The sequence below is a fragment of the Paramormyrops kingsleyae genome, chromosome 6 (assembly GCF_048594095.1).
Source record: "Paramormyrops kingsleyae isolate MSU_618 chromosome 6, PKINGS_0.4, whole genome shotgun sequence".
Classification (NCBI taxonomy): domain Eukaryota; kingdom Metazoa; phylum Chordata; class Actinopteri; order Osteoglossiformes; family Mormyridae; genus Paramormyrops; species Paramormyrops kingsleyae.
The window spans coordinates 18,720,214-18,743,974 of NC_132802.1; the positions used below are offsets into that span (position 1 = coordinate 18,720,214).

At 42.1% G+C, this 23,761-nt stretch overlaps 1 protein-coding gene across 12 annotated transcripts in view; it reads left to right on the forward strand.

The window, feature by feature from the left end:
* iqsec1a (IQ motif and Sec7 domain ArfGEF 1a) overlaps positions 1–23,761 on the forward strand; it is a 129,637-nt gene that overhangs the window by 101,609 nt on the left and 4,267 nt on the right. For 6 of the 12 annotated variants that reach the window (XM_023805009.2, XM_072713792.1, XM_023805015.2 and 3 more), the window contains 12 exons: positions 7,510–7,777; positions 9,739–10,994; positions 14,523–14,684; positions 15,192–15,314; positions 16,019–16,185; positions 16,578–16,717; positions 16,930–16,959; positions 18,506–18,631; positions 18,983–19,082; positions 19,255–19,416; positions 19,808–19,984; positions 22,506–22,555. In XM_023805009.2, coding sequence (XP_023660777.2) covers positions 7,510–7,777; positions 9,739–10,994; positions 14,523–14,684; positions 15,192–15,314; positions 16,019–16,185; positions 16,578–16,717; positions 16,930–16,959; positions 18,506–18,631; positions 18,983–19,082; positions 19,255–19,416; positions 19,808–19,984; positions 22,506–22,555 — 2,761 coding nt within the window. Of the gene's footprint in view, positions 1–1,765; positions 2,002–5,509; positions 5,621–7,509; positions 7,778–9,738; positions 10,995–14,522; positions 14,685–15,191; positions 15,315–16,018; positions 16,186–16,577; positions 16,718–16,929; positions 16,960–18,505; positions 18,632–18,982; positions 19,083–19,254; positions 19,417–19,807; positions 22,067–22,505; positions 22,556–23,761 lie in introns of those variants that run through there. The other 6 variants (XM_023805016.2, XM_023805018.2, XR_011992206.1 and 3 more) reach the window with 5 other exon arrangements.

Consider the following 23,761-nt stretch of genomic DNA (forward strand, 5'->3'; position numbering starts at 1 on the left):
CCTCAGTAAAAAGGTCAACATAGTGCATGGTGCACTATTTGAATGCTTCTAATAAAGTGAAAAGAGGTGATCTTACACATTAACTTCTCTAATAGAATTTTATATGATGTAACATAACCTTATGTAACCATAACCTTTTAATTTAATGAGACAGAAGACATGTATATTCTCCATTGAGTCCTGTTGTTTTAAGAGGTGTTGCCATGCCTTCCCCTGCTGTACCTGTCCCATCAGATACTACACAGGGTTCTTATGGCCATAGGGACAGTGGAAGGTAAGTGCCCCCCCCCCTCCCCCCAGTCTGGGCACTGTAGTTCACAGCTGCTTTATCAGGCAGCAAAGCAGGGCTGATCGACTAGCCTACTAGCTTTCTGCACAGAGGACTCATGTCAATACAACAGCAGGATAAGAGTGTTTTCATTGATACGTTTGGTTGATCTCAGTCCTCCGGTTTCCTCCTGCTATCAAGCGTCTTTGCCGGCCATTTTCCCCACAAGCCACCCTGCTGTGAAGCAGTGACTGTTCCGGCTAAAGGGACCAAGCTTGGGGCTATTTTTTGCCGTCCCTTGTGAGAAGCTGGTCCCGTCAGTCAGCGCATAGAGCTAAAAGGAGGTGTGGAGCAGGTGACGGCTTAGCGAGCACAGAGACAGAGGTGGAGAAAGACCAGCAGCAGCTGGAAAGGCTTCAGCAGCAAAAAATAACTGGTTAGGGTCACCAGCTCAATGTGAGGGTTGTTCATGTGGCCAAACCTACACAAGAGACCAGCTAGTGACACGTGACTGTCTGTCTGCCCCTTTTCCTCTTTTCCTGCTGTTTGATGTCTGAGATGAAAAGGCACAGAGGAAGCAAGCTAATCGTTATCTCCTTGGGGAAAAGACCCAAGTTCCCCGTTAGAGGACCTAACCACCTTCATGGCGTTGTTGTCTTGTTAAACTCCATCTGGGAGTTGTTTTCGCCATTTCCTTTGCTAGCCCACTTTAGGCATAGATAGCCCCTTGTCTCTGGGGCAGTCAGGCAAGATCTTTGCTGTATCTGGGGTAATTATGTGTCTGCTCAGTCTCCCCACCTTTAAAAGCTCAGGGGAGACAGTCAGCTCTTTGGTCAATGTCCTTCATAAGTTGTGGTCAACAGAAAGCCACTCTAACAGGGAAAAAAGGTTGCTATGGGTACATGGGCATTACCCTTTTCATACTCATTGCATAAGCAAAGTGAGTAGGAATCACTTCATTTAGTCTGAGTGTTTAATCTGATCATCCCAGGCAGCCCAGTGTTATGTTTATTGTTTTTTCACCATGGTAACAGCTTTTAACCTTTAATATTTTTGCTTTAATTATTTGTATTTATGTCATGCATATGTTTTATATGTTATATATCCTAGCAGTAGGATTTTGTGTAAAATGCCAAAGGGCGCTTCATGCTGTCTGACTGACAGGTGTTAGCCTTGGAAACCGCAATTTAGTTTTAAATCCCAAAGAGGGATTAAAAAGCTGGATGTGCACTGTATGATGAGTTTACTGAGAGAAGCGATCTGCGCCCTGTAAGTGCCACTGCAAAGAGACAGATCCTCGCTTCCTGGTTGCCCTTGCGTGTGTCTCTGATTGCCTTCCTGTCCTCTTATGCTGGCCTCGGGTTCTCCACCCCAGTATGTCCACTACAGCTCATTATTATTCTGGATGTGATGCGGCTGACGTTGTGCCTGGGGGAATTCCCTCCCCCTTACAGTCCAGCGCCAGCTCCCACACCCCCGTCCCGCTGCTCCCTCCCCTTAGTCCTCCTCCCTGACTGCTTGCAGTTCGGAGAGCCCAGCAGAGCGGGAGTTGCGGGAAGACGAGGCGAGGCGAGGCACAGCCTCTTTCCAGAGCCTCTTCTGTGAGCCGCAGCTTGAGGCCTGCTGTGGTGATGGTCGGGATGCTCGTTTTTACGATCGGCAGATGAGATGTGGTGTTTGCACTGTAACTCAGAGAAGACCCAGTCTCTGCTGGAACTGGAGCAAGCTGAATGGTAAGATGGTGCAAGACTGTTTGTGTGTCTGTGTGTGGGGCGTCGATGTAGAACTATGTGAGAGATAAGGCAGGTACCAATATATATATATACCCTGCTTTGTTATGAACTTCATGTAGTTATGAAGCTAAGATCATATGTGTACATATGTGATTAGATTGTGTTGTTTACACCATTCAGCCAAGGGTGAGCTTTTGTTTTCAAATTGTTATGAATACAGTACCCAGTGAAAGGGGTTATAGTCTACTGAACTGGTCTGGAAGGAATGAACCTCTGATTCTTTAGTTTATACAGTACATGTTTGGGGGTCTGGTTTTCAATTTAAAACCACCAAGGACACAACCGTATATTGAGGACAATGGGATGCTGGCATTTCTTTGGCCTATCCTGGTGGACGGCCATCTGATTGATGAGACCTTTAATGGAGACGTCCATCGCTGGCAGAAGTGAAAAAGTCTTTGCTGTTGCTAAACAGAGGCCTCTGAGATAGAGGTTGTGGAATAATGTGGCACAGAACCCACGGTGGCCTTAATTAAAAGAGTGCTTTGTTAGTGCTGTGAATGCAATATTTATGGTGCCTAAGTATTTTAGAAGCTGCTTGTTGGATAGGCTTGTGCTATTTTGATTTGTGGCATGTGTTTTGCTTGTCATAGCCCTAAGAAACTTAGATGAACAGTCTTCTTTATGAATACACCCTGAGGAACTGCATTTGATGAACATATTGATAAGTACTTTAAAATATTGAAAGCCTTTAATTATAAAATTATGTAACTATAATGATTACTATACTCACCGCAACATTGGATAAATCATTGGGGAAGATGGATGGATGGATGGATTATAATGTTATGTATAATCTACCTCCCTGTAATCTGTATTATTAAATCACTTCTGCGTATACCATTTTCTTTTGAAAGACATTAAGTCTGATTCATGCATACTATCCAATAATATACTATGAAAAGTTCCAACATATTTCAGAATTACCACCTTTTCACTAAATAATCACTCATGAACTATTGCATTAGTGTGTATAGTGTTCTAGTGGTGTATGTGTCTGAGTACTAGTCTATGCTGTGGTGTGATCATTTTGTGAGAAGTTTTCCAGTCCAGTGATGTAATGTTCGTACCTGGTATTTGCCCTGGTGTCACAGCAGGAACACAGAGCAATCAATATAAGGTGAGCATGTGACAGTCCGTGGTCGTTTATCTGCCTCTGAGTTTTTATAAAAGCACGTTAGTGACCGGAAAACAGTGGTCAGTAGTTAAAAGTGAGCACCACGGCAGAGCTATGTCCGCTTATGTAATTGTTGGCCAGACTCTCGATAGAGGCCTTGGCAGCGCAGATTGCTGATTGACAGCTCTGTTGCATCTTCCAGTCTCTGTGACTCGCAGTCCGCTGCTTTTAGGAATGCGAGCCGAAAGGGGACCGATGCACGCCACCATTTAACGTTTATTAAACGTTTGTTTCCTCTTCATAAATGTGTGAAGACAGCATGATCAACACAGTTCATTAAAGAGCAGAAAAGCATCTGTGAGGCATGTTGTCAGTGTTTATTTGAGGAAGCATCTGGTTTGGGGTAGAAGGGAACAACACTCAATGGGGGTGAGACTGTGGGCATTAGCGTGTCCTGCTTGGGCCTGCAACTAATTAACAGGTTTGGCTGCCATATCATCCAAAAGGAATCCATTTCTTTTTGAGTCATTTGGGATTTTTCTTTCAGTGTGAATGAAACCTTGTTTCTTGGTTACACATGAAAAAGCCCGGCCAGATAAAATAGCTCTGCACACAATACTCATCTTCTCCTTTGTCACTGGTCGCTCAGAACCTGCACCCAAGAGCCAGTACAGCACAGAGCCAATTAGGGCAGAGTGAGTACAGTAGGAAACGGAGAAAGTCCTACTTACACACGTCAATCCTATGGAAGTTAAAAGAAATCCTTCGTTTTAAAACTAGGTCATGTGTATGGACCAAGTGAGACACTGTCTCACTGTGGGCATTTATGGTGCAAAAGGTTCACTAGCAATTAAGGACGTTTCCCAACCAGCTAAATTCTTGTATCGCTTGATATTATTGCTAATGTCACATCTTATAGCTAATTATTTGTCCTCCTATACTGATGCTTCACAAAAACCCAGGATTTTGTAGTACAATAATCCTGACCAAAAATTCACAATACTTTCCTGTACCTTCTCATATCACATTGCAATGTGAAAACAGAGTGGTTTTTCTAGGTTTAAGATATTTCAGTTTCAGACTGAAAATGAGACACAAATGTCTTGTAATCTATATTGAAACTGACTTGTTGACTTTGTTGTGGTGATGTTGCGGTGTTTTATTTAGGTGTTAGTGCAGTCTGCAGGGAACTTGCTCCTAATGGAGTATTGTGTAGCTTTTCAGTAACATCTTGCCAGACTGTGGAGTTGTTGCGGTCTGCAGTTGTACAGGGCCATGTGTGCCTGCACTGTAATTGGGCACCACAATACATACTGATTTTCTTCATTATATGAAGCATATTTGTAGCCCTGAAACCTATAAAGAGAAACACGGGTCTCTTGTAACAGCCCTCTGCTGTGGGCCACCAGAACCTCAGGCTGTGCAGCTGTCAAAAAACTCTCTTGTGGAGGTAGTGAGGTATACTTGTGAAACCCTAAAGGTGCAGCTGCTCTCTGAAGGGGGCCAGTCGCATATGCAGTTGTTCCTCGCATAATATTTGGGTTTGTTAACTTGTGCCTTACTTAAGGAATGGGAGGAGAGGTACTTACAAGGGGATGCATGCAGAAGTGGAGATTTCAGGTCCAGAGACTACAAATGCAGACCACTATTTTGTTTCAACCAACCAGTTGAGTACTCTGTGTCTGTCACTCTTAATACTCAGCTGGTTGGCTGAAACAAAATCTTGGTCTGGATTTCTAGAAAGGATTCAGACCGTTATATCAGACGGAGCTGGTGAAACTCTTTACAGAGGGGGTTTCTACAATACTTAAACCAATAAACGCTGTGTTTTTCAGAAACAAAGAGCATGCATAACGCAGACACTGTGTCGAACCAGTATTTAGATCATTTGTTTTTCAGTAATTTTGTTTAGAGACTGCTTACAAATGAGTGAAATGGGTGGCGATTTATAAGGACCTGCTCATCGATATCAATTCACACAAAAAGAAGTTTTAGAATGTTTCTTGTCTCACCCCACTTACTAAAAACCTTTCTATTAAAAATAGCTTTAATAAGCCACGTAGTGCCTAAATGTAAGCAGCTGAAGTTGTGTTTCAGAGGAATAAATGGAAGCTAATGCGTGTGTTAGCACAGCACATGTTGGGTGGTGATGTGAGGCGGGTCAGGCTGGCTTACCAGAACCAGATAACGCTGCCTTGCCGTTGGTCTCACCCGCTGGGCGAGGGGAGGTCACGGGTGTGTCTGTGAAAAGTGTGAATGTCACCAGTCCGGAGTGTGCGACTCGACTGGTAGCGGATAACTTCCCCCGACATGCAGCGTTTTTACTCCAGCCAGCACTGTGACACCTGAACCTAGAAGTCAGCTTTTTTCTGGAAGTCAGGATTTGCGGTGGAAGTTGGCAGGTCTGCAACACCTAACAGAGCCCGGCTTCAAGTGTGAAAGGTAAAATCTTTTTGTGTAAGACACCAGAAAAGCTATTTTTTGATGGTTTTAGTCCCACCTTATACACAGATACGCCAGGGCATGCAGAAGCTTTTTCAGGGACTGGTGTTCAAAGGTTACAAAGGGGCTTTCGGAACCTTTAAAGCTTATGCACAAATTCACATGAAGTTATTCAGGCAAAATGGGCAGGTGCTCAGGCACCCCCAGCCCCCCTCCTGCATGTGCACATAACCCATTAATGTTGTTAATTATACTTCAGAAGCTGCTATGTTCTGTGAGTCTGTTCTTCATTATCACTGATGTCCTATCTGGGGTAGCTCGGCGTCACAGTAGCTCGCATTGTTGCCTCACACCTCTGTGACCTGGGTTCAAGTCTCTGCTGTAACTCCCGCCCCCATTGTGGGGCGCCATTTCCGCCATTTCCTCCACCTAGTCTGGTTTTCCCCCACAGTACACAAAACATTAGGTTAAATAGAGTTACCAAATTGCCCATAAGTGTGAATAATGTGTGTGCACCCTGTGATGGGTTGGTGCTCCAACCTGGGTTGTTGCCTGCCTTGTGGCCAGAACCTCCAGAATAGGATACATGGATACAGAGGATGGATGGATGGATGTTCTCGCATCATTTCATTAAGTTAATCCTCTGGACGTATCATCAACTAGTCTTATATTCCAACGTTCCTCTCCAGACTGACAGAGAAAATTGATCGTGGAGCAAGATTGTCTCCTGGGCGGTGGCACTATTTATTAGGAAGACAAATGTATTCTTTTAGTAAGATACTGATTCTGGACGTTAAGCCAATTCTTTAAGGGGTCCTAATGGAATCATGAGCCAGGGGTGGGTGTTTGCTCACAGGAAGGGAGGGGGGTAGCTCTGTGGGTAACCGAACCTGCAGGTGGGGCCCTCGGAAGCTCCTCAGGTGAGGTTATTTGCAAGATGGTTTCCGTGGTTATGAAAAGCAGCAATTCAGCTGGTGCATTTTGTGCTGCAGTCCTGCCTGACTCCCTGTCAGTCTGCCCATACCGAATGTAGAAGCCATGCAGATAAAGAGATGAATGTAGCATCTGGCAGTATTGCTATTTATTTTGACCTTTACCCTTAATCACATTGTCTATATCTAGCTTTGTTTGGTACTTATTGGTACTGCTACTCGAGTGGAAGTCAATGGAAAAGGGAAAGTACCAAAAGTATGGTACTTGGTTCGGTGGAAAAGCACCCGATGGTTTTCACTCACGGCGTTCTTTTCGCACAATGTCAGTCAAAATGGTAGCATTCAGTCGTTTTTTTCATGTAGCACCTGATCTTTGGCTGACTGCCTCCTAGGTAAGTAATTTCTGTGAAAAGCACAGTATTATGGATACTGGGCTATAACCTTAAAGAATCAATGACACTGGCTTTGGTGTTCAGGAAATGCATGAAGCTCTTGTGAAGTAAACAGATAGCAGCAGAGCACCAATCAGTAGTTCTGACATTCTAAGTGGCGATTGGTCCAGACCCTTTCTCTTTTGCATGAGGCTTAGGGCTGTACCAGACATTTTGGGATCTCCTTGGCAGTTGGCAGTAAATTAGCCAAAAGCATAGTGCTGTGGTTCAAGTATGGATAATGACTGAGGGAGATGTTCAACGTCAATCACAAGTAATTATGCAAACTTCAGCTAAATACATTAGCACGCTTTGGTTATGTCAAGAGCCAAGCCATAGTATTTCTTTTTGTTTGCATCATTAAACGATTCTGTTTGTGAAAAGGGCTTATGTGGAGATATTATAAGCTGAATTGTACAGATGGCTGGACTTCAGATCATGATGTGTGCTGGCAATTTTACATCTGGCAGGTGATCATACCCTACATGAATTCCGGGGGACTCACCTGATTTCCCATTTCTTTCAGCGTGGAAGGTGATGCTCCAGTCCAGGAGACGGGCCCCTCTGCTGAGAGTGTCTACGCCCGGGGGCCCATAACCCACAGCTCTGTCCTCAGCCCAGACCGTTTTGATGCCCCGATCTATGGGCCCCCCAGTAGCCAACAGCGGTCACGACACCCTAAGCTGCAGCACTCCCAGTCCATCCTGCGCAAGCAGGCTGAGGAGGAGGCCATCAAGCGCTCCCGCTCGCTGTCAGAGAGCTATGAGCTCTCCACAGACCTGCAGGATAAACAGGTACTCCTGCTCAGACCTTCCATCCTCGAACCCGGTCGCTGCCCAGGGACGGCTGCAGTCTCCTTTGCTAAGGAAGCATCACTGAAGCTTGCTGCTGAAAAGCTGCCGATTGCAAATATCGACTTGTTTATGAGAAAATATACCTTCACTTTAACTGATGCATGTTCATTTCATAATGTCATTATAATGCACATTTTATGAGAGTTTATCCGGTGTGACACGCATAACTGTTAGGTTATAATGAGCCACATTTATTCTTTTCGAAATGCATATATAATAATATAACAATATATAGTCTTTTTGAAATGCATTTTTTGCTAATAAATGACTAATGTTTGACCTTCTTAAGAGTGGCTGATTTCATGCAGTATTTAAACAGACTTTGTTGAGAAAAGTACTGATAATTTTTGCACCTTTGCATTTCCATCAGGGGTCTGGCTGTGAATAATGCTAGTTTAGTTTGACCCAGTCCTCATTGTCCATCTCTGATGTTTATCTTCTCCATGTGGGTTCTCAGTAACCTTTAATTTCTCCTGTTTTCAGTTAGTACTGCCCACACATGGTTCAGCTCAATTACAGTCTGTTTCCTGTAAGATAAACATTTACTGGTGGAGCTGGTAAATGAGTTTATCCATAGGTAATAAATGTGGCCTTAGCCAGAGATTCACAAAGCAGCTACCTAGCCTGGAGCTGAACCCCTTTCTGCTACTAGAAAAATATACAGTTTTACATTTCTGGAAAACACTCACATTTATTCATTGTTCTTAATGACTGAGCACAATGCAGTTTGTTTGTGTTTTAGAATTTTGCTCTTGCAGACTGAGTAAATGGAGACCACAGTTTTGTTTTTTGCATCTTCCATACACATTTGCACTTCAGTTATCCTACCTGAAATGGAATTCTAGACATTTTCTCCTGTCCCAACTAATATCTCCAATACCAATACAGATTTAAAGCAGCTCAAATTAATATAGGCAATATAATATTATATGATCAAAAATTAAATCAATGGTTGTTTTAATTAATCTGTACTGTGCAGACTGATATGATCATATCAGATAGAGGGCTGAAATGTCTTAAAATTAATATACATGAAGTCACTTATAAGTAACCTTACAACTTAACTAAAACAAAGAGCAAATTTAAAGTACATTTTCTATTCTACTTAACAGAAGTACCTTAGAATTAAGCCATGTTCACACACAGAAGTTTTTGTTTAGCAGAACACAATATTTACGTTATGACAGAGAGCCCCGATACTGGACATGGACAGCGACTGATGACCTAAGCACTACATGCCACAATATGGACATGTTTGTACGTGTTGTAGTACAATGGTGATGATAAGCAACCTGACATGTTACCAGATTTTAACTAATCACATTAAAATTGTGGATAAGTGGTATAAGGGACCTTTAAGACTGGGCATTGGGTGTGTATTAGGCTCATGGTAGTTTTACTTACACAAAATTTTTCAGGGGATAGAACGAAAAATGATTGGTTCAGAGAGATAACCATGCGTGTGCCACCACAATGCTAACAGCTAACCAGACGGGGCCACATTAACAGCTAAGCTCAGGGGCTTGAGTGTAGCTTAGCTCACCAGCCACTGCTCTTGGTCAGTGACAGGCCTTTCTGTCGCTCACACTTAATCATCTCTAAGAACTCTTTGGCCAATCTTACTAATAGTGCCAGGCTTGACTGATAAATTATAATACAGGAAGCCTAGCTTCTCAGCCGTTTCTCTAGGGTGAGACCTCTTTTTCTCGCCGTAAATGACGTTATCAGTGCCTGTATGTTTGTGGAACCTTAATATTGGGCAGATTTATCCACCTACTGACATATCGCTTGAACCCTGATATAGACGATAGTGATACCTAAGGTGCTGTAAAATGCTGAAAGTGTTTGGTTTTAATGTCTAGCCTGATCTGTGATGGGTGCCTCACTTTTATTTCTTCCAGGTGGAGATGCTTGAGCGTAAATATGGGGGGCGTTTCATAACTCGGCATGCTGCCCGCACCATCCAAACTGCATTCCGGCAGTACCAGATGAACAAGAACTTTGAACGTCTCCGGAGTTCTATGTCTGAGAACCGCATGTCCCGGAGGATCGTCTTGTCCAATATGAGAATGCAGTTTTCCTTTGAAGGACCTGAAAAAGTCCACAGCTCCTACTTTGAGGGCAAACAGGTCTCCTTGAGGGATGACGACAAAGACGCTGAGGCTTTGGTGCCGGCAGAACACCAGGACATGGTGGGTCCCTCGAGCATGAAGCCCGCCGCTGACCAGGGTGACTTTTCCGACGCCATCACCGAGCTGGAGGATGCATTCTCCAGGCAGGTGAAGTCGCTGGCGGAATCCATTGACGATGCTCTGAACTGCCGCACCCTTCATGGTGGGGATGAGGTGCAGGTGGAGCAGCTTCGGGGGCGCCCCGACAGGGAGAGTGAGGCAGGCTACCAGATGAAGCCCTCCCACCTTGTGGATCGCCAGAGTATGGATGAGATGACTGCGTCCTACAGTGACGTGACTCTTTTTATTGATGAGGAGGATCTCTCTCCTCCCTTACCTGTGACCCAGTCTGTGAACCGGACCTCTAGCACAGAGTCAGATATCCGTCTCCGTTCTCAAGAGTGCTGGTCTCTGGCACACAAAGACGACCAGGGTGACACGGACACCAGCTGCCGTAGTACTCCCTCACTGGAGTGCCAGGAGCGGAGGGTCCGCATGGACCACCTGCCACTGCTGACCATCGAGCCACCCAGTGACAGCTCAGCAGAACTCAGTGATCGCTCTGACCGCGGCTCGATGAAGAAGCAGGCTGCCTATAAACGCAGTTTGGCTGGCCCCGGGCAAGGTAGCCCCAAGCACGTCACGCACGTGCTGCCACAGCGTGTGCCCTCACGGGAAGAGGAGCTGCTGCCACACAGGCCCCGGCCTCTGGAGGCCCACCTGATCCTCAACGGCACCACTAACCGACAGAGCAAATCTGAGTCAGATTTCTCCGATGGGGATAATGACAGCGTCAACAGCACATCTAACTCCAACGATACGATAAACTGCAGCTCCGAGTCATCATCACGGGATAGCCTACGGGAGCAGACCCTCAGCAAGCAGACCTACCACAAGGAGACCCGCAATAGCTGGGACTCGCCTGCCTTTAGCAATGACGTCATCCGCAAGAGGCACTATCGCATTGGTCTCAATCTCTTCAACAAGTATGTAATCAGTCCAAATCACTCAGTCCAAATAACTCACTTTTCACTTATAAAGGCTCGAGTTGTCAAACAACGCACCAAAGTGAGTTTTTCCGGTGATTAACTAGAGAAAAATTGTTGTAGTCATATTGTCATTATGCAAAAAGTATTTGATGGATCTTATTGAACTTTGTAGATGTGTTGTATGGATGAAAATCTGGAACTGATCCTATTGCACCAAAAATGAAGCAATGCCACTGAGTGATCACCAAAAGAAGGGTAGCCTCAGAAACGTAATTTTGTTAGTGCTATAACTCAAAAAGTATTTGATGGATCTTATTGAACTTTGTAGATGTGTCGTATTGGATGAAAATCTGGAACTGATCCTATTGCACCAAAAATGAAGCAATGCCATTGAGTGATCACCCAATGAAGGGTAGCCTCAGAAACGTAATTTTGTTAGTGCTATAACTCAAAAAGTAATTGACAGGTCTTATTACCACTTCACCAAAACATTATATGGAGAAAGATCTACACCTGATTTAAGTCAAATTGCATCAAAATTTAAGCAGCACTGCTAGGTAGCAGCAAAGCAAGGAAAGGGTGGCTCCAGAAGCAGAGGTGGATATTTCAGGTGCAGAAACTAAAAATCCAAATCTGGTTGGTTAAACAGTGTTTTGGTCTGGATTTTAACTTTTCTGGATCTGAACTATCCACTTCTGTTTACAAGTTGTGCAAGTATATTTGATAGCACAAAAATTGAAACAGTGTCACTTAGTGGTGAAAAGACAGCCGCAGTGCCACAGAGGTGGGGAGGGTGTGTATGGGGGCTAGAGACCCCATACACACTGTGCAGGTTTGGGGATGTGGGGAGCATGGGGATTAGTTGAGGGAAGGAGGTGATAGAGCCATAAAAGGAATACTTTGTTGTCATTCTGACAGCATCTGTTTATTAATGAAGATTATTATGAACATTATAATTAATGCACATTACAGCTGTTGAGTCTGTTAGGATGAACGTATTATTAATGCGATGTTAAGGTATACTTACATATTTTTTATTAATGCTTCTTGCATCATAAATATATTATGTAGGTTAACTAATGTTCTATTAATGCATTATGAAAGTGCAGTCAATGTACAAGATGTTAAGTTACAGAACCAGAGGCTCTCCCTTTCATTCAAGATAAGAGAAACCTAGAATCACCTTTGCAAGTGTTCCTCATGTGATAAGCAGACAGTGTCATATTTGTAAGAAGCCCTCTTCATGTCTCCCACAAGGTGAGAGTGAGCAAGCTGCAGCCACCTGTTACAGGGCCCATGGAGCTGGGGGTTAAGGGCTTTGCTTATGGAGCTGTAGATGTACCAGTGCCAGGCTTGAACTGGTGACCTTCTGATTACAGGCATAGAGGCTTAGCCCACTGAGCCACATGCTCCCCTTTGATCTGTGCTCCACATCAAGTGATATGCTACATTATTTAGTAACAAGGCTGGTTGACACGCTAGTACAGGGTTCTTCAAGTCAGGACCTCGATTCCAAATCCAGGCCTTGTTTTCAGTTCTCCCAGGTAGTTAGTTTAATAATTACTGATTCTGATTGGTCAGAGGCTTCACACCTGACCGACAGGTACAGGAAGGCTGGAAAACCAGCAGTGTTCGGACCTCGAGGACCGTGATTTGAATAACCCTGGCCTAGTATATAACCTCTTACCTAGAATGTACCAAAAGGGACCTCAGCTACAGTAGGTGTCTGGAGGAGCTTTTTGGTCACACTCTGAGGGCATCATGAACATCATGAATTAAGAGAGTGTTGGAGTATGAATAGAGCCCTGTGAAGCACACCAATCAGTGGGATATTTCTACTGTTTAATTAATCTTCCTGACTGTAATCATTATTAATTGGTCTGTTAGAATACAATGCTGTCCCAGTAGAGTCCCTGTTTACATTGTTTTCAACATCTGAAGCTGCTTATCCCCGCAGTGCAACCTGATCTTTTACCTGTATAACCAAAGTTATACAGTAATTCATCACAGATGTGATTCCTCCATTACCCTTAAGGTTAATGGCTCAAACAAGTAAGCTGCTCTGAAAATGTTAGATTCTACCTGGAAGAAACCCACTTATCCCAGGAAGAACAAATGTAAATTCCAAACACACTCTCTTTTCTCTTTTCCTCTGTATTAATTTACCATTCAAATTAATTTAAATGCCTCGCTGTCAGTTTAGGAAATAAAAGAAGGTGTGCAAATGGTAGCTCATATGACCTGTATATCCCTGTCAGTAGGATATGAGATAGAAAGACAACACTTCTGATGCTGAGATGTTTCCTGGTCCCGTTCTAAAAATAGCACAGTCACCTTCATTCCTAGGATGGAACTTTTCCCTTTGTGTGTTTTTGCTTTACTGTGTAATGTGATATTGTTGCAGCTTTCTCAGAATGACAGTTCTCTCTTCCTCGGTATAAAAACAGTGTTACACCAATACTGTATCAGTGTATGAGCAGCTCCAGCTGTGTGCGCATCTAGGAAAGTGGATCAGGCTCCACCTCTTCATGCTATGCCAAGCTTTTCAAAATTAATGAGGTTTTTTTTTTTTCCCAGGACCCTGTGTGCTCTGTTTAAGAAGCACATCTTATGTAACACTGTAAAATGGAAAACATTTTTTCCAAACAAGGGTAATTTTGTACAAAGATTTCATGGACAAATAAGCATGAAGTCATTCATTTTGAACAATGAAGGAAACTTAAAAATAATTACAGTGGGGTCTAAAAGCCTGAGACCACTAGTATAAATGTACCTATTTTGCATTTTTTTATAATTTAATATGAAAGTATTCATTACAAGTTATATTATAGACACAACAACTTTATTGAAAAGTTGCATCTTTGAAAAAATTGATACATCCCCTTTTTGCTCTCACTCTTGGGAGTTTTACTTACACAAAAATATTCTGAGGGCAGATGGAAAAATGATTGGTTCAGAGAGATAACCAATTAGTCTGTAGAGGAGGTGAGACCAAGACATCTGATTGGTTGAAATTCTATTACTTGCTCTTCTCAGTTCTTGCAAAGCTTTGAGATATGTTTGACATCATTATCCTGAACCCTTGTCTACAAAGATCCAAACCAGAGGGTGTAGCATGTCTCTTAATAAAGTGGCACTTTTCCTTTATCAAGGGCGTAGTTGAGTCGGTGCAGGTGAACAATGCCTGAGTTGCCAAAACACCCTTAGACTTCAATATTCCCACCACCATGCTTCGTTGCTGTTTTGATGCACTGTGGTATCACTCTCCCTTCTATTCATCTCCTTATATAAACCCTTCTGTTACAGTAATTCTCAAACTTGGATTGACCATTAATTAGGACTTTCTCCAATGATGCACTCTGGAATGTGCATATGCCTTACCCATGTCAAAACTTTGTTTATTTACAGGATTAAATTATAAAGTTTGTATATTTTCAAAATGGTCTCAGACTTTTGAACCCTGCAGTATAGCTGGTGTTTGTACTAATTATGGTGACCTCATTCCCATTGCTTCTTTATCTGCAGGAAGCCAGAGAAAGGTATCCAGTACCTGACTGAGAGGGGATTTGTTCCGGACACACCTGTGGGCGTGGCTCACTTCCTTCTTCAGAGGAAGGGCTTAAGCCGACAGATGATTGGGGAGTTTCTTGGAAACCGTCAAAAACAGTTCAACAGGGATGTCTTGGAGTGAGTATTGCTAGGCAATAAATATTACTGAAAACAAACAGCTACTTTAGCCAAATCTGTGTTTTGGATAACACTGAATGCATTCAAGTTCATCCTACCATGTGAGCTTGAGTACAAATAAAGTCAAAATTTGCTGGTTACAAGAGGTTCATTGGATAATGCCAAATCCTGTCAGAAAACATAATAATGGTTAAAGTCATGGACTTTTCATGGACAGAAGGGCTCTGTTGTTGGACTCATAAACAAGGTCATGAGTTGGAATTAGAAAATGTAAAAAATCTTTGGCCATTGATGTTTTGCAATTACTTACTCCGTTTTAAATGATCATCCCCTCCTTACTTTAGTGAAATGCCAGCATTCGAGGTTTTTTGAAGGTTTCACCCATGTGGACTTTGCTGGTAGCTCTGTGAGGGTTTAGGTTCCTTCACACGTCACCTTTCTCAGAGTAGGCCATCGTTGGTGACATCAAGGGTGCGCTGTCTGACCGCTGCCCTTCATGCCCGGTAGTTGCGTGGTGGATGAGATGGACTTCTCAAGCATGGAGCTGGATGAAGCCCTCAGGAAGTTCCAGGCCCACATCCGGGTCCAGGGGGAGGCGCAGAAGGTGGAGAGGCTGATCGAGGCTTTTAGGTGAGACACACAGGCCTGGTGTGAACGCTATGCAATGTGTCAATGAACAACCGAAAAGATTTAAAGGGGAATCTTACCCAACCATACAAAATGTTAATCAGATAATTACTTTCTGTGTACATGAAACTCACTTTTCGTTACGGTAAACGAAAAATTTGTCCTCCATTTTCCACTGAAATCTGAGGAGAAATCCTGCTTACAGCAAATCATCAGTCTAATTGTAAACTCAGCATTAATTCTACCACATTCATTTTTTTCTGTCATTATCTGTTTTGCTTGCAAAAATAACATTCTTCTGATTTAATATATACATCAAATTAGAAGGTTCACCAAACCATTTCAGGCTGCTTTAAAAATGTTATGCAAAAATAGGTGGGAGATGAACACCATGCTCCGAATCATGCCATGTACCAAGAAAATAATCAAGAAAAAAGCTTATTTTATTACTTGCACAATGAGCGGAGGAATATGAAGAACATCATGAAGTGATATACAAATTGTATACATTGTATTACATAAAACTGGGAGAACAGTGTAGGTCAATCAGCTGTAAAAAGTTATTATTGGTGTCATGTCATCTTGAAGTTTTTCCCCTTCAGTTTGACTTGACCATGTTCCTCATTTCACTACTATTAGCCTATAGCTGGGGTTAATGACTTGGTCACTACTGACCTTGTCTGAACAAATTCTTTTCCCTACCATAGCCAGCGCTACTGCATCTGCAACCCCACAGTAGTACGGCAGTTCAGGAACCCAGACACCATCTTCATCCTGGCCTTTGCTATCATCCTCCTCAACACGGACATGTACAGCCCCAACGTCAAGCCTGAGAGGAAGATGAAGCTAGAGGACTTTGTCAAGAATTTGAGAGGTGAGCGGGCAGCCCCTATGTAGCAGACATTTTGATGATCTTTCTCTTTCTGCAGTAACTGAGACAATTCTAATTAGGGAGCAAATTCAACTGTCCCTTCATATTTAATTGCTTACACTTAGTATATTGTTTCACTAATAGTAATAAAAACTCGATATGTTTAAACCTTGGTTCCTTTAATATCTAACATATTTATAAGCTTTCATGTGTGTGTGTGTGTGTGTGTGTAAGTTTCTTTATGGTAGTATACTTGGAAAGATGTGTCCCTATAAACCAGGGATTTGTCAGGGTGTCCTCATAAGTACTGTATACCTTTATATGTGTGTGTGCGTGTATGTGTGTATGTGTCTGTGTGTGTGTGTTTGCTAATGACTAGATGATGCCAACCCCAGGTGTTGACGATGGAGAGGACATCCCACGGGAAACGCTGATTGGAATCTATGAAAGGATCCAAAAACGGGAGCTGAAAACCAACGAAGACCACGTGTCTCAGGTTCAGAAGGTGGAAAAGCTCATTGTGGGCAAAAAGCCAGTAAGTCCTGCTGGATCCATATGGGAGAATCAGTTTCGTCATTTGTAACTAAGATGTTTGCCAGTCACCTGCTTTTATATCTTACATGAGTGTGAACAGAGTAATTATTAAATTGTAGGTTTACTAATTATCTTAAAAGTGCTTTGTGCTCATACAGCTCAGAAAATAGAAATCTCACGTTCTCTTGCTATTTTATTGTGCTTGCACTGCAGATTGGATCACTACACCAGGGCCTTGGATGTGTAAGTAACTATTCAATTCTCATGCATCGCATGCAATAATTCTTTCCCTGATTTCCATGAAAATCGTAAAGTAAATGATGAGGCATAATTTGAAGTGTTCTGAACGGTCTCGTTACCTCCATAAAAAGGATTTAGATTTCTGGACAGTTAACAGTCCATTCCATTTGTGAACTCAAAAGTGGTCATCAGCCTTTTACTTGGCTTTTTCCAATTGTTTAATATTGCTGCCTGGAACTACACATCATTTATAAATGATATAGAAAGTAAGCTTCAGTAAATCACCCTATATGAAGATATCTGCTAAGGTAAACATGTCACGAACTCGTGAATTTCTGACATGGGGGCATGGCATGGTGCAGGCAGGAAAAGGTGGACAATCCACTGATGGGTCAGCAAAACAGGGGTTTACAGAACATTAACAGAACATGAGAACACTAGGAAACACTACAAAACAAAATGGACCACAAGGGGTCAAAACTAAAAAGGGGTACAAAGTAAACTAACAAAACAAAAATGATCAATAAGGTAGCTGGTTACACCAAGGAACAGCCAGGGAATCAAACATCAAACACACAGTCAATAAGACCATCAACAGCAGCAACTACAACATTGACTCCACAAGAAACAGGGCAGGATCAGGAACTTAAGGATAACGCAGGACAGGTGAGAACAGTTAACAAGGGCTGGCGAAACGGGCAACGGGTGAAAGGAATAATTAAATCAAGGAACTAACAGGGGAACTAAGAACTGACAAAGAAACAAGGAAACAGAATTTAAATACTGGTAAAATAACAAAGGCAGGTAAAAAAGAACGAGGGCAAAGCAAAAAAACAAAACAGAAAATAAGTAGCGAAACACAGGAACTAGAAATACAAATGAAATACTAGGGAAACAGAATCTACAAAATACAACAATAGAGGAAGAGGGATTTGAACACCCAGCAGAGAGTTTAGGGGCTATACACTCAGCTCACAGAGCCATGCAGCAGTCCGGAGAGCAGGGGAGGCACACTAAGGGAATTGTCAACGAGGAGGAACAGGATGGCCAGTGACATCTGCTGGCCAAACAGGGAGGAGACATGAAAGACTGGGACAGACGGGTGCACAGCCTGACATAAACATGTCATTTGTAGTAGCATTTAAACAAGCAATATATGCGAGGGATTTGCAAATATTGTAGGGGTGTTATTTTTATAAAAAAAAAAATTTTTTTTGCTTTTAAAAATTCATGCGTAGTTTTTCCATTTACGGCGACAGTTGAATTAGGTAATGAGTGTGCTTAATTTTTGAGACTGAGTTTAATTTATCTGAGTTTAATTTATATGATACTCCTGGCGTTCAATTTTTAAACTATATCAGCTTAGCGACCGCTAAGAGCCCCTCTGTGTAAGCCTGAATTATTGAACAACCGTCAGTTGTTGATCCCGACAAAACAATCTCCATAAAATTGCCTGTTTCCAAAAATGCTACACAAATTAACTTTTCCTGAAGGGTTCAATTATCTTTTGTAGAGCTAGACTTCTGACAGGACCGCTTCCTCCTTGTAGGTGCTGTCTCTGCCCCATCGGAGACTAGTGTGCTACTGCAGGCTCTTTGAAGTACCCGACGCCAACAAGATCCAGAAACTGGGTCTCCATCAGAGGGAAATCTTCCTCTTCAATGATCTGTTGGTGGTACGCTGCACTCTCTCCGCTCCTCATGTGCTGTATATTCTCTGATTCTGTGATCTCAGGATTTCCCTCATCCAGCTACAGATTCATTTAAGGCTATCTTTGTCCAAAAAAGCTCCTGTACACTTAGAAACCATCTATTTCAGTTTCCACATCATCTGATATTATTATTTACAATGATAAATGCAACAAACGTTTACTTGAGTTCAATTATGAGCACAGCCCTAAATCATGGGCACAAGATATTTGGGCATAATGGATTTTGGGTGAATCTACAAATCGCATCTGTCCTGGCATTCATTCAGGTAACGTTATACTTTAATGTAACTCTCATCCCATCCATCTTTTCTTTAGGTTACAAAGATTTTTCAAAAAAAGAAGAACTCGGTGACATACAGCTTTCGACAATCCTTTTCCCTCTATGGGATGCAAGTACTTCTATTTGAGAACCAATGTAAGTACTGGATGCCAGACCCATCACATGATGAGCTCCTGGTTCCTGATGAGGCTGCCATAGTGACCAAGCAAAGGACCAAATCAGTTTAACTTTGCAAAAAAGGTGCTTCAGAATCTATTTGTTTAGTACATGAAGATCCTCTAGACATTTTCCATTTACTCTGTTTCAGACTACCCCAATGGAATCAGACTCACGTCAGCTGTCCCTGGAGCAGATGTGAAAGTCCTTATCAACTTCAATGCCCCAAATCCCCAGGATCGTAAGAAGTTTACTGATGATTTGCGAGAGTCCATCGCAGAGGTCCAGGAAATGGAGAAGTACAGGATAGAGTGTGAGAAACTCCTTCACAATATCAACCTGCATATAAAATACACAATAACACTAACTCAATAGCCTCAGACGTTCATGTGTTATTGTGTATTCTTCAGACAAATGGTTACTAGGTCTTCAATTTAAGTTGTTAACATGGGGGGGGGGGGGTTTTGTCCCAAATACTTTTAAAAATGGGAGGAAGAGATATTAAGTGGAAATGTTAAAAGAAAATGAGCGATGAAGTTTAAAGGACAGATCTGTATTATCTTGCTGGTATTACAGAATAAGATCATGCAAATGAGTGTATTCTCATCACAAAACTCATCGTAGCAGCATGAGAAAAATTAGGAAAGTAGAGCAACTTAATTTAGCGATGACATGCCGTTCACCTGAATATATTCTCCATTTAGCGGAACTGGAGAAGCAAAAGGGTGTGGTCCGGCCCAGCATGTCCCAGAGCTCAGGCCTCAAGAAGGAGTCTGGGAACGGAAACCTGAGCCGCGGCAGCCTGGACGACAGTTACGCCATGGGGGAGGGACTGAAGAGGAGCGCCCTCAGTAGCTCGCTGCGGGACCTCTCCGAAGCAGGTAAGGCTACACTGGTTTCCTGCACGCGACGCACCGACAAAGCAGACCGGTCGTGCATATTCTGGGTCGACGGTGAAGGGCGGCTTTCTGCTGAGCACAGACCTAAAGCGAGGTTTGGCTCCTGTTCACCGCTCATACTGAAGAGCTTGTTCGCCTGTGAAGATACTGAACCGCATGGAAGCCAAATTAGCTGGGTTGTCCGAAGCTGAATGTGAGGCGGTGTTTACGTGGAGAAAGTAGAGTCCAGAAAAATGTGGTTGGGGCAGAACCTTTCTTTGGAAAGAGCTCCTGTCAGAGAGGCATGTCTCAAAGAGGGGTAGATGATGTTCCCCTTTAGGTACACTTTCAGAAATCAGTCATTGAGTCATATGGGTTTTACTGTAGGTGTCCTGGAGTAATTGTTAATGGATCATTGATGCTGATTGCTAATTGGTCTGTTGATGGTATTTTACTTGCTGTTATTTTTACACTGATAATATATAGGCGACCCATCAAATTATTCAAATTTACTCTAATTCGGAGGCACTGTATAAACATGTTATTCGAAATCTTATCTGAAAGCACTTGCTTGATTTTCCTGATTATATCTCATTGTCAGTTCTACTGTTTCTATGACATTTTGTTCACATATCATTCGCCTTGTTTGATCCAACAATGTTGACCACCAACTTCATTACTCATTGTGTCTTTCATATCGTGCATTGCTGGCTAAAACTGCATCATAATTAATTTCTAACACTATAAAAAAAAACAAGCAGAAACCCACACCATTGTGAATACTGTATAATATGTGTTTCCATTTATCGTGCTATGTTTGTACATGATATCCATTTTTTAACCTGTAATTTCCAAAACACAAATAAGGATGGAATGAAGGAATGGAAATATTAAGGTAAACTGTGTCTATTTGTATTAATTGCCAATAATTAATTTTTTTTTTTAAATATTTAATAATTTATTTTCAAATTAAAATTTTTATTTATTTTCTAAATGCCATATGGCACATTGCAGCAGCAGTGTAGAAATGAAGAACCAGCCATAGATAAAATTCAAAAAAGCTTTTAAGCTAATAGCTCTAGACTATAGAATTTCCCAGATATTTTTAAATTTTATATTTATTTATATTTTATGTGATATTATGTGACATATATTTTATACTTTTTTCCCAATATTTTTATATTCTATATTTATGAGTCTCATATATTTATAAACACAATAACTAGACAAATGAAAAAAGGGAGAATTAAAATTGCAAACCAACAGAATAATTACTGTAAAGCTCTTTAAAATAAGAAGTAGGCTTCTACTCCCTAGTTAACATTTTTGTCTCATCCTTTATATTTAAAATGAGATCTTATACTAACTTTATTGGGCACCATTTTTGTTCATTATATGGTTCTCGTAATTTTGAAATTGAAAGCCTTATTTTATATTATTTATAATGTACCTTACTATAATAATTATTATTAATATCTAATAGGATTGAGCCTGATTATGATCACTAAAACTATATTTTATACCAGAGCATTTTGTTTCAGATGATGGAGAGCTTTCTCCTTTAACACTTTAACATTTAACTTTAAATCTAAGCTGACCTTTTTAAAGTTACAAGTCTAAACTGCTCAGGCAACAACCGTTAGAAAAATGAGTCAGTTGATGTTTGACAAAGGTTTGTATGTCTACATGTATTGTTCTGTGTCTGGATATTTGTGCTTTTTTCACTTACGTCACAGTCTGGGATTTTGTTTTGTAACTAAGTGACCTCCTCCTGGTGACGAAATTTTTTCGGGAATACAGTCTTTCCTTTGATTTTTCAGTTACATAGCAAGATTTAGATTTTATTTCCTCACATTGTCCCATGATACTTTGCTTTTCTTTTTATCTCTTTTGTTTTGTTTTTTTATTACAGTCTTCCTTTCAAATTAACATTAGGAGTCACATGTCAGTCACATCCGCATTAAGTCATCGACCGCAGACCACTCCCACCTCGGCTGTGCAGGTCGTCCACAGAGCCTCAGAGCCTCAGGCAGCTTGCGCTGGCTCTTGCCTGTTCACTTCCATACCACCTGAATACTAGCCCAGGTAAACCTGGGGCTGCTTTACCTTTGCTTGCTTATAAAGGCCCAGCCCTTGAGTGGTCATCACCTCTCCTGGTTTTTTCAAACCTTCTGGAAGCTTCTGCAGAGGCTGTTGTCACTCTCCTGTTATCTCCCCTGGTGACACAGCGCTTTTATTTCTATATTGTATATCAACAGTAGAAGTATCCTGCCCAGTTAAAAACATATTATGGTGTAGAGCACCCCCAACTCATAGCCTCATGGCAGAATTATATTATTCTAACTCCCCCACCTCCCCCCCTGCTCCCTCAAAATACCCCCCGCCCTCGTCAGAGCAATCCCCTCCTCTGCTACCATGCAGCCACAGCGGCCCCACCCCGCCGCCAGGGATGAGGGATGTAGGCTCCTCTGTATAACCCCAGAAATGTCCATTTCTAATCTGTGGTGTTGCATGTCCCGGGCAGGGAAGCGGGGCCGTCGCTGCAGTGCAGGATCACTAGAGAGCAATATGGAAGTAAGTAGGAGGCCAGTCCTGTAAGCCTACTCTCTGTGTGATGATGTGCTCTTTGAAACGCATCCCTCTTTCCTTTCCTTTTGCACCCTTTTTCCTATTTTTGTTTTTTTCCTGCTGTGGGTTAATCTTTAGCCGCCTGTCTGAACCAATGTGCATGCCTGGCCTGCCTGCATTTTGCTGTCAGACTTGCCTCTGGTGGGAGGGGTTCTGCATCGCTCAGGGGGGGGGGTCCTGCTCACCACTCTCTCCTTTCTGTAGCTCAGCATGACCTGACTAATCCCACTCATCTACCATCGTTTCTCAAGCGTGTTGGTCCCTGATCAATGTTTTTTTTTTTCTTTTGGTGATTCACTTTTCTTTATCTTTTTTATATTTTCAGTTGTTTTTTTTTTAAAGTGCAACTACTTAATTCAGTGACTGCACAGGGATTGCAGTTTTGGATGGGCATCTCCTTCCACCACAACCTGCCAGTTGGTTAAAACTCCCTCTCAGCCTCTGCACATCACTGGTCCCCTATGTAGCGCCACCTATCGCCACTTCATGCGAAGCCCTGATTTATAATCAGCTCGCACCGTGGCCAGAAAGCATATCGTCATTTTTAGTTTCCATGGACTGAAAGTCTTTAGGGAGGCCGAACAGAAACATGTGGTTTTTTTTTATCACATTTGTCATGGTATGAAAAGGCAAAAACAGGAATAAGACTTCTTTGCTTTTCCAAGTCTCTCATTAGACATACAGATAGGAGCATCCAATGCCAACAAATTTAGCCAGACTTTTGTCAGGAGAGTATTGCTCACTTTTGTTGGGAGACCAGCAAGCTCTACTGACCTGCGGCATGTACACGCTCAAACTGTACCCCATCAGGCAAATCATTCATATAATTCAATGCAAACAAAAACAAACAAAAAAAAATTCCAAATAAATCATCCTCTTAGCTATGTCAGTCACGGTCCTTTCATACTCCGGTGTATTCTTACCACTGATACTGTTTATTGTCTAATAGAAGGATAGGAGTTCTATTACCTGCTTTAAATAATCATCTATCCCTTTTAATGCGCCGAAGATAATCCCAATGTTAATGCTAATGTGCATTAAGCTATAATATAACCCATTCATTTCATACACAAAACCTGTTGGTGTCATATCGTGATCAGAAAACTAACCATTTTTTGGTGATAGAGTGATTTGCCTCATTGATAACCAAAT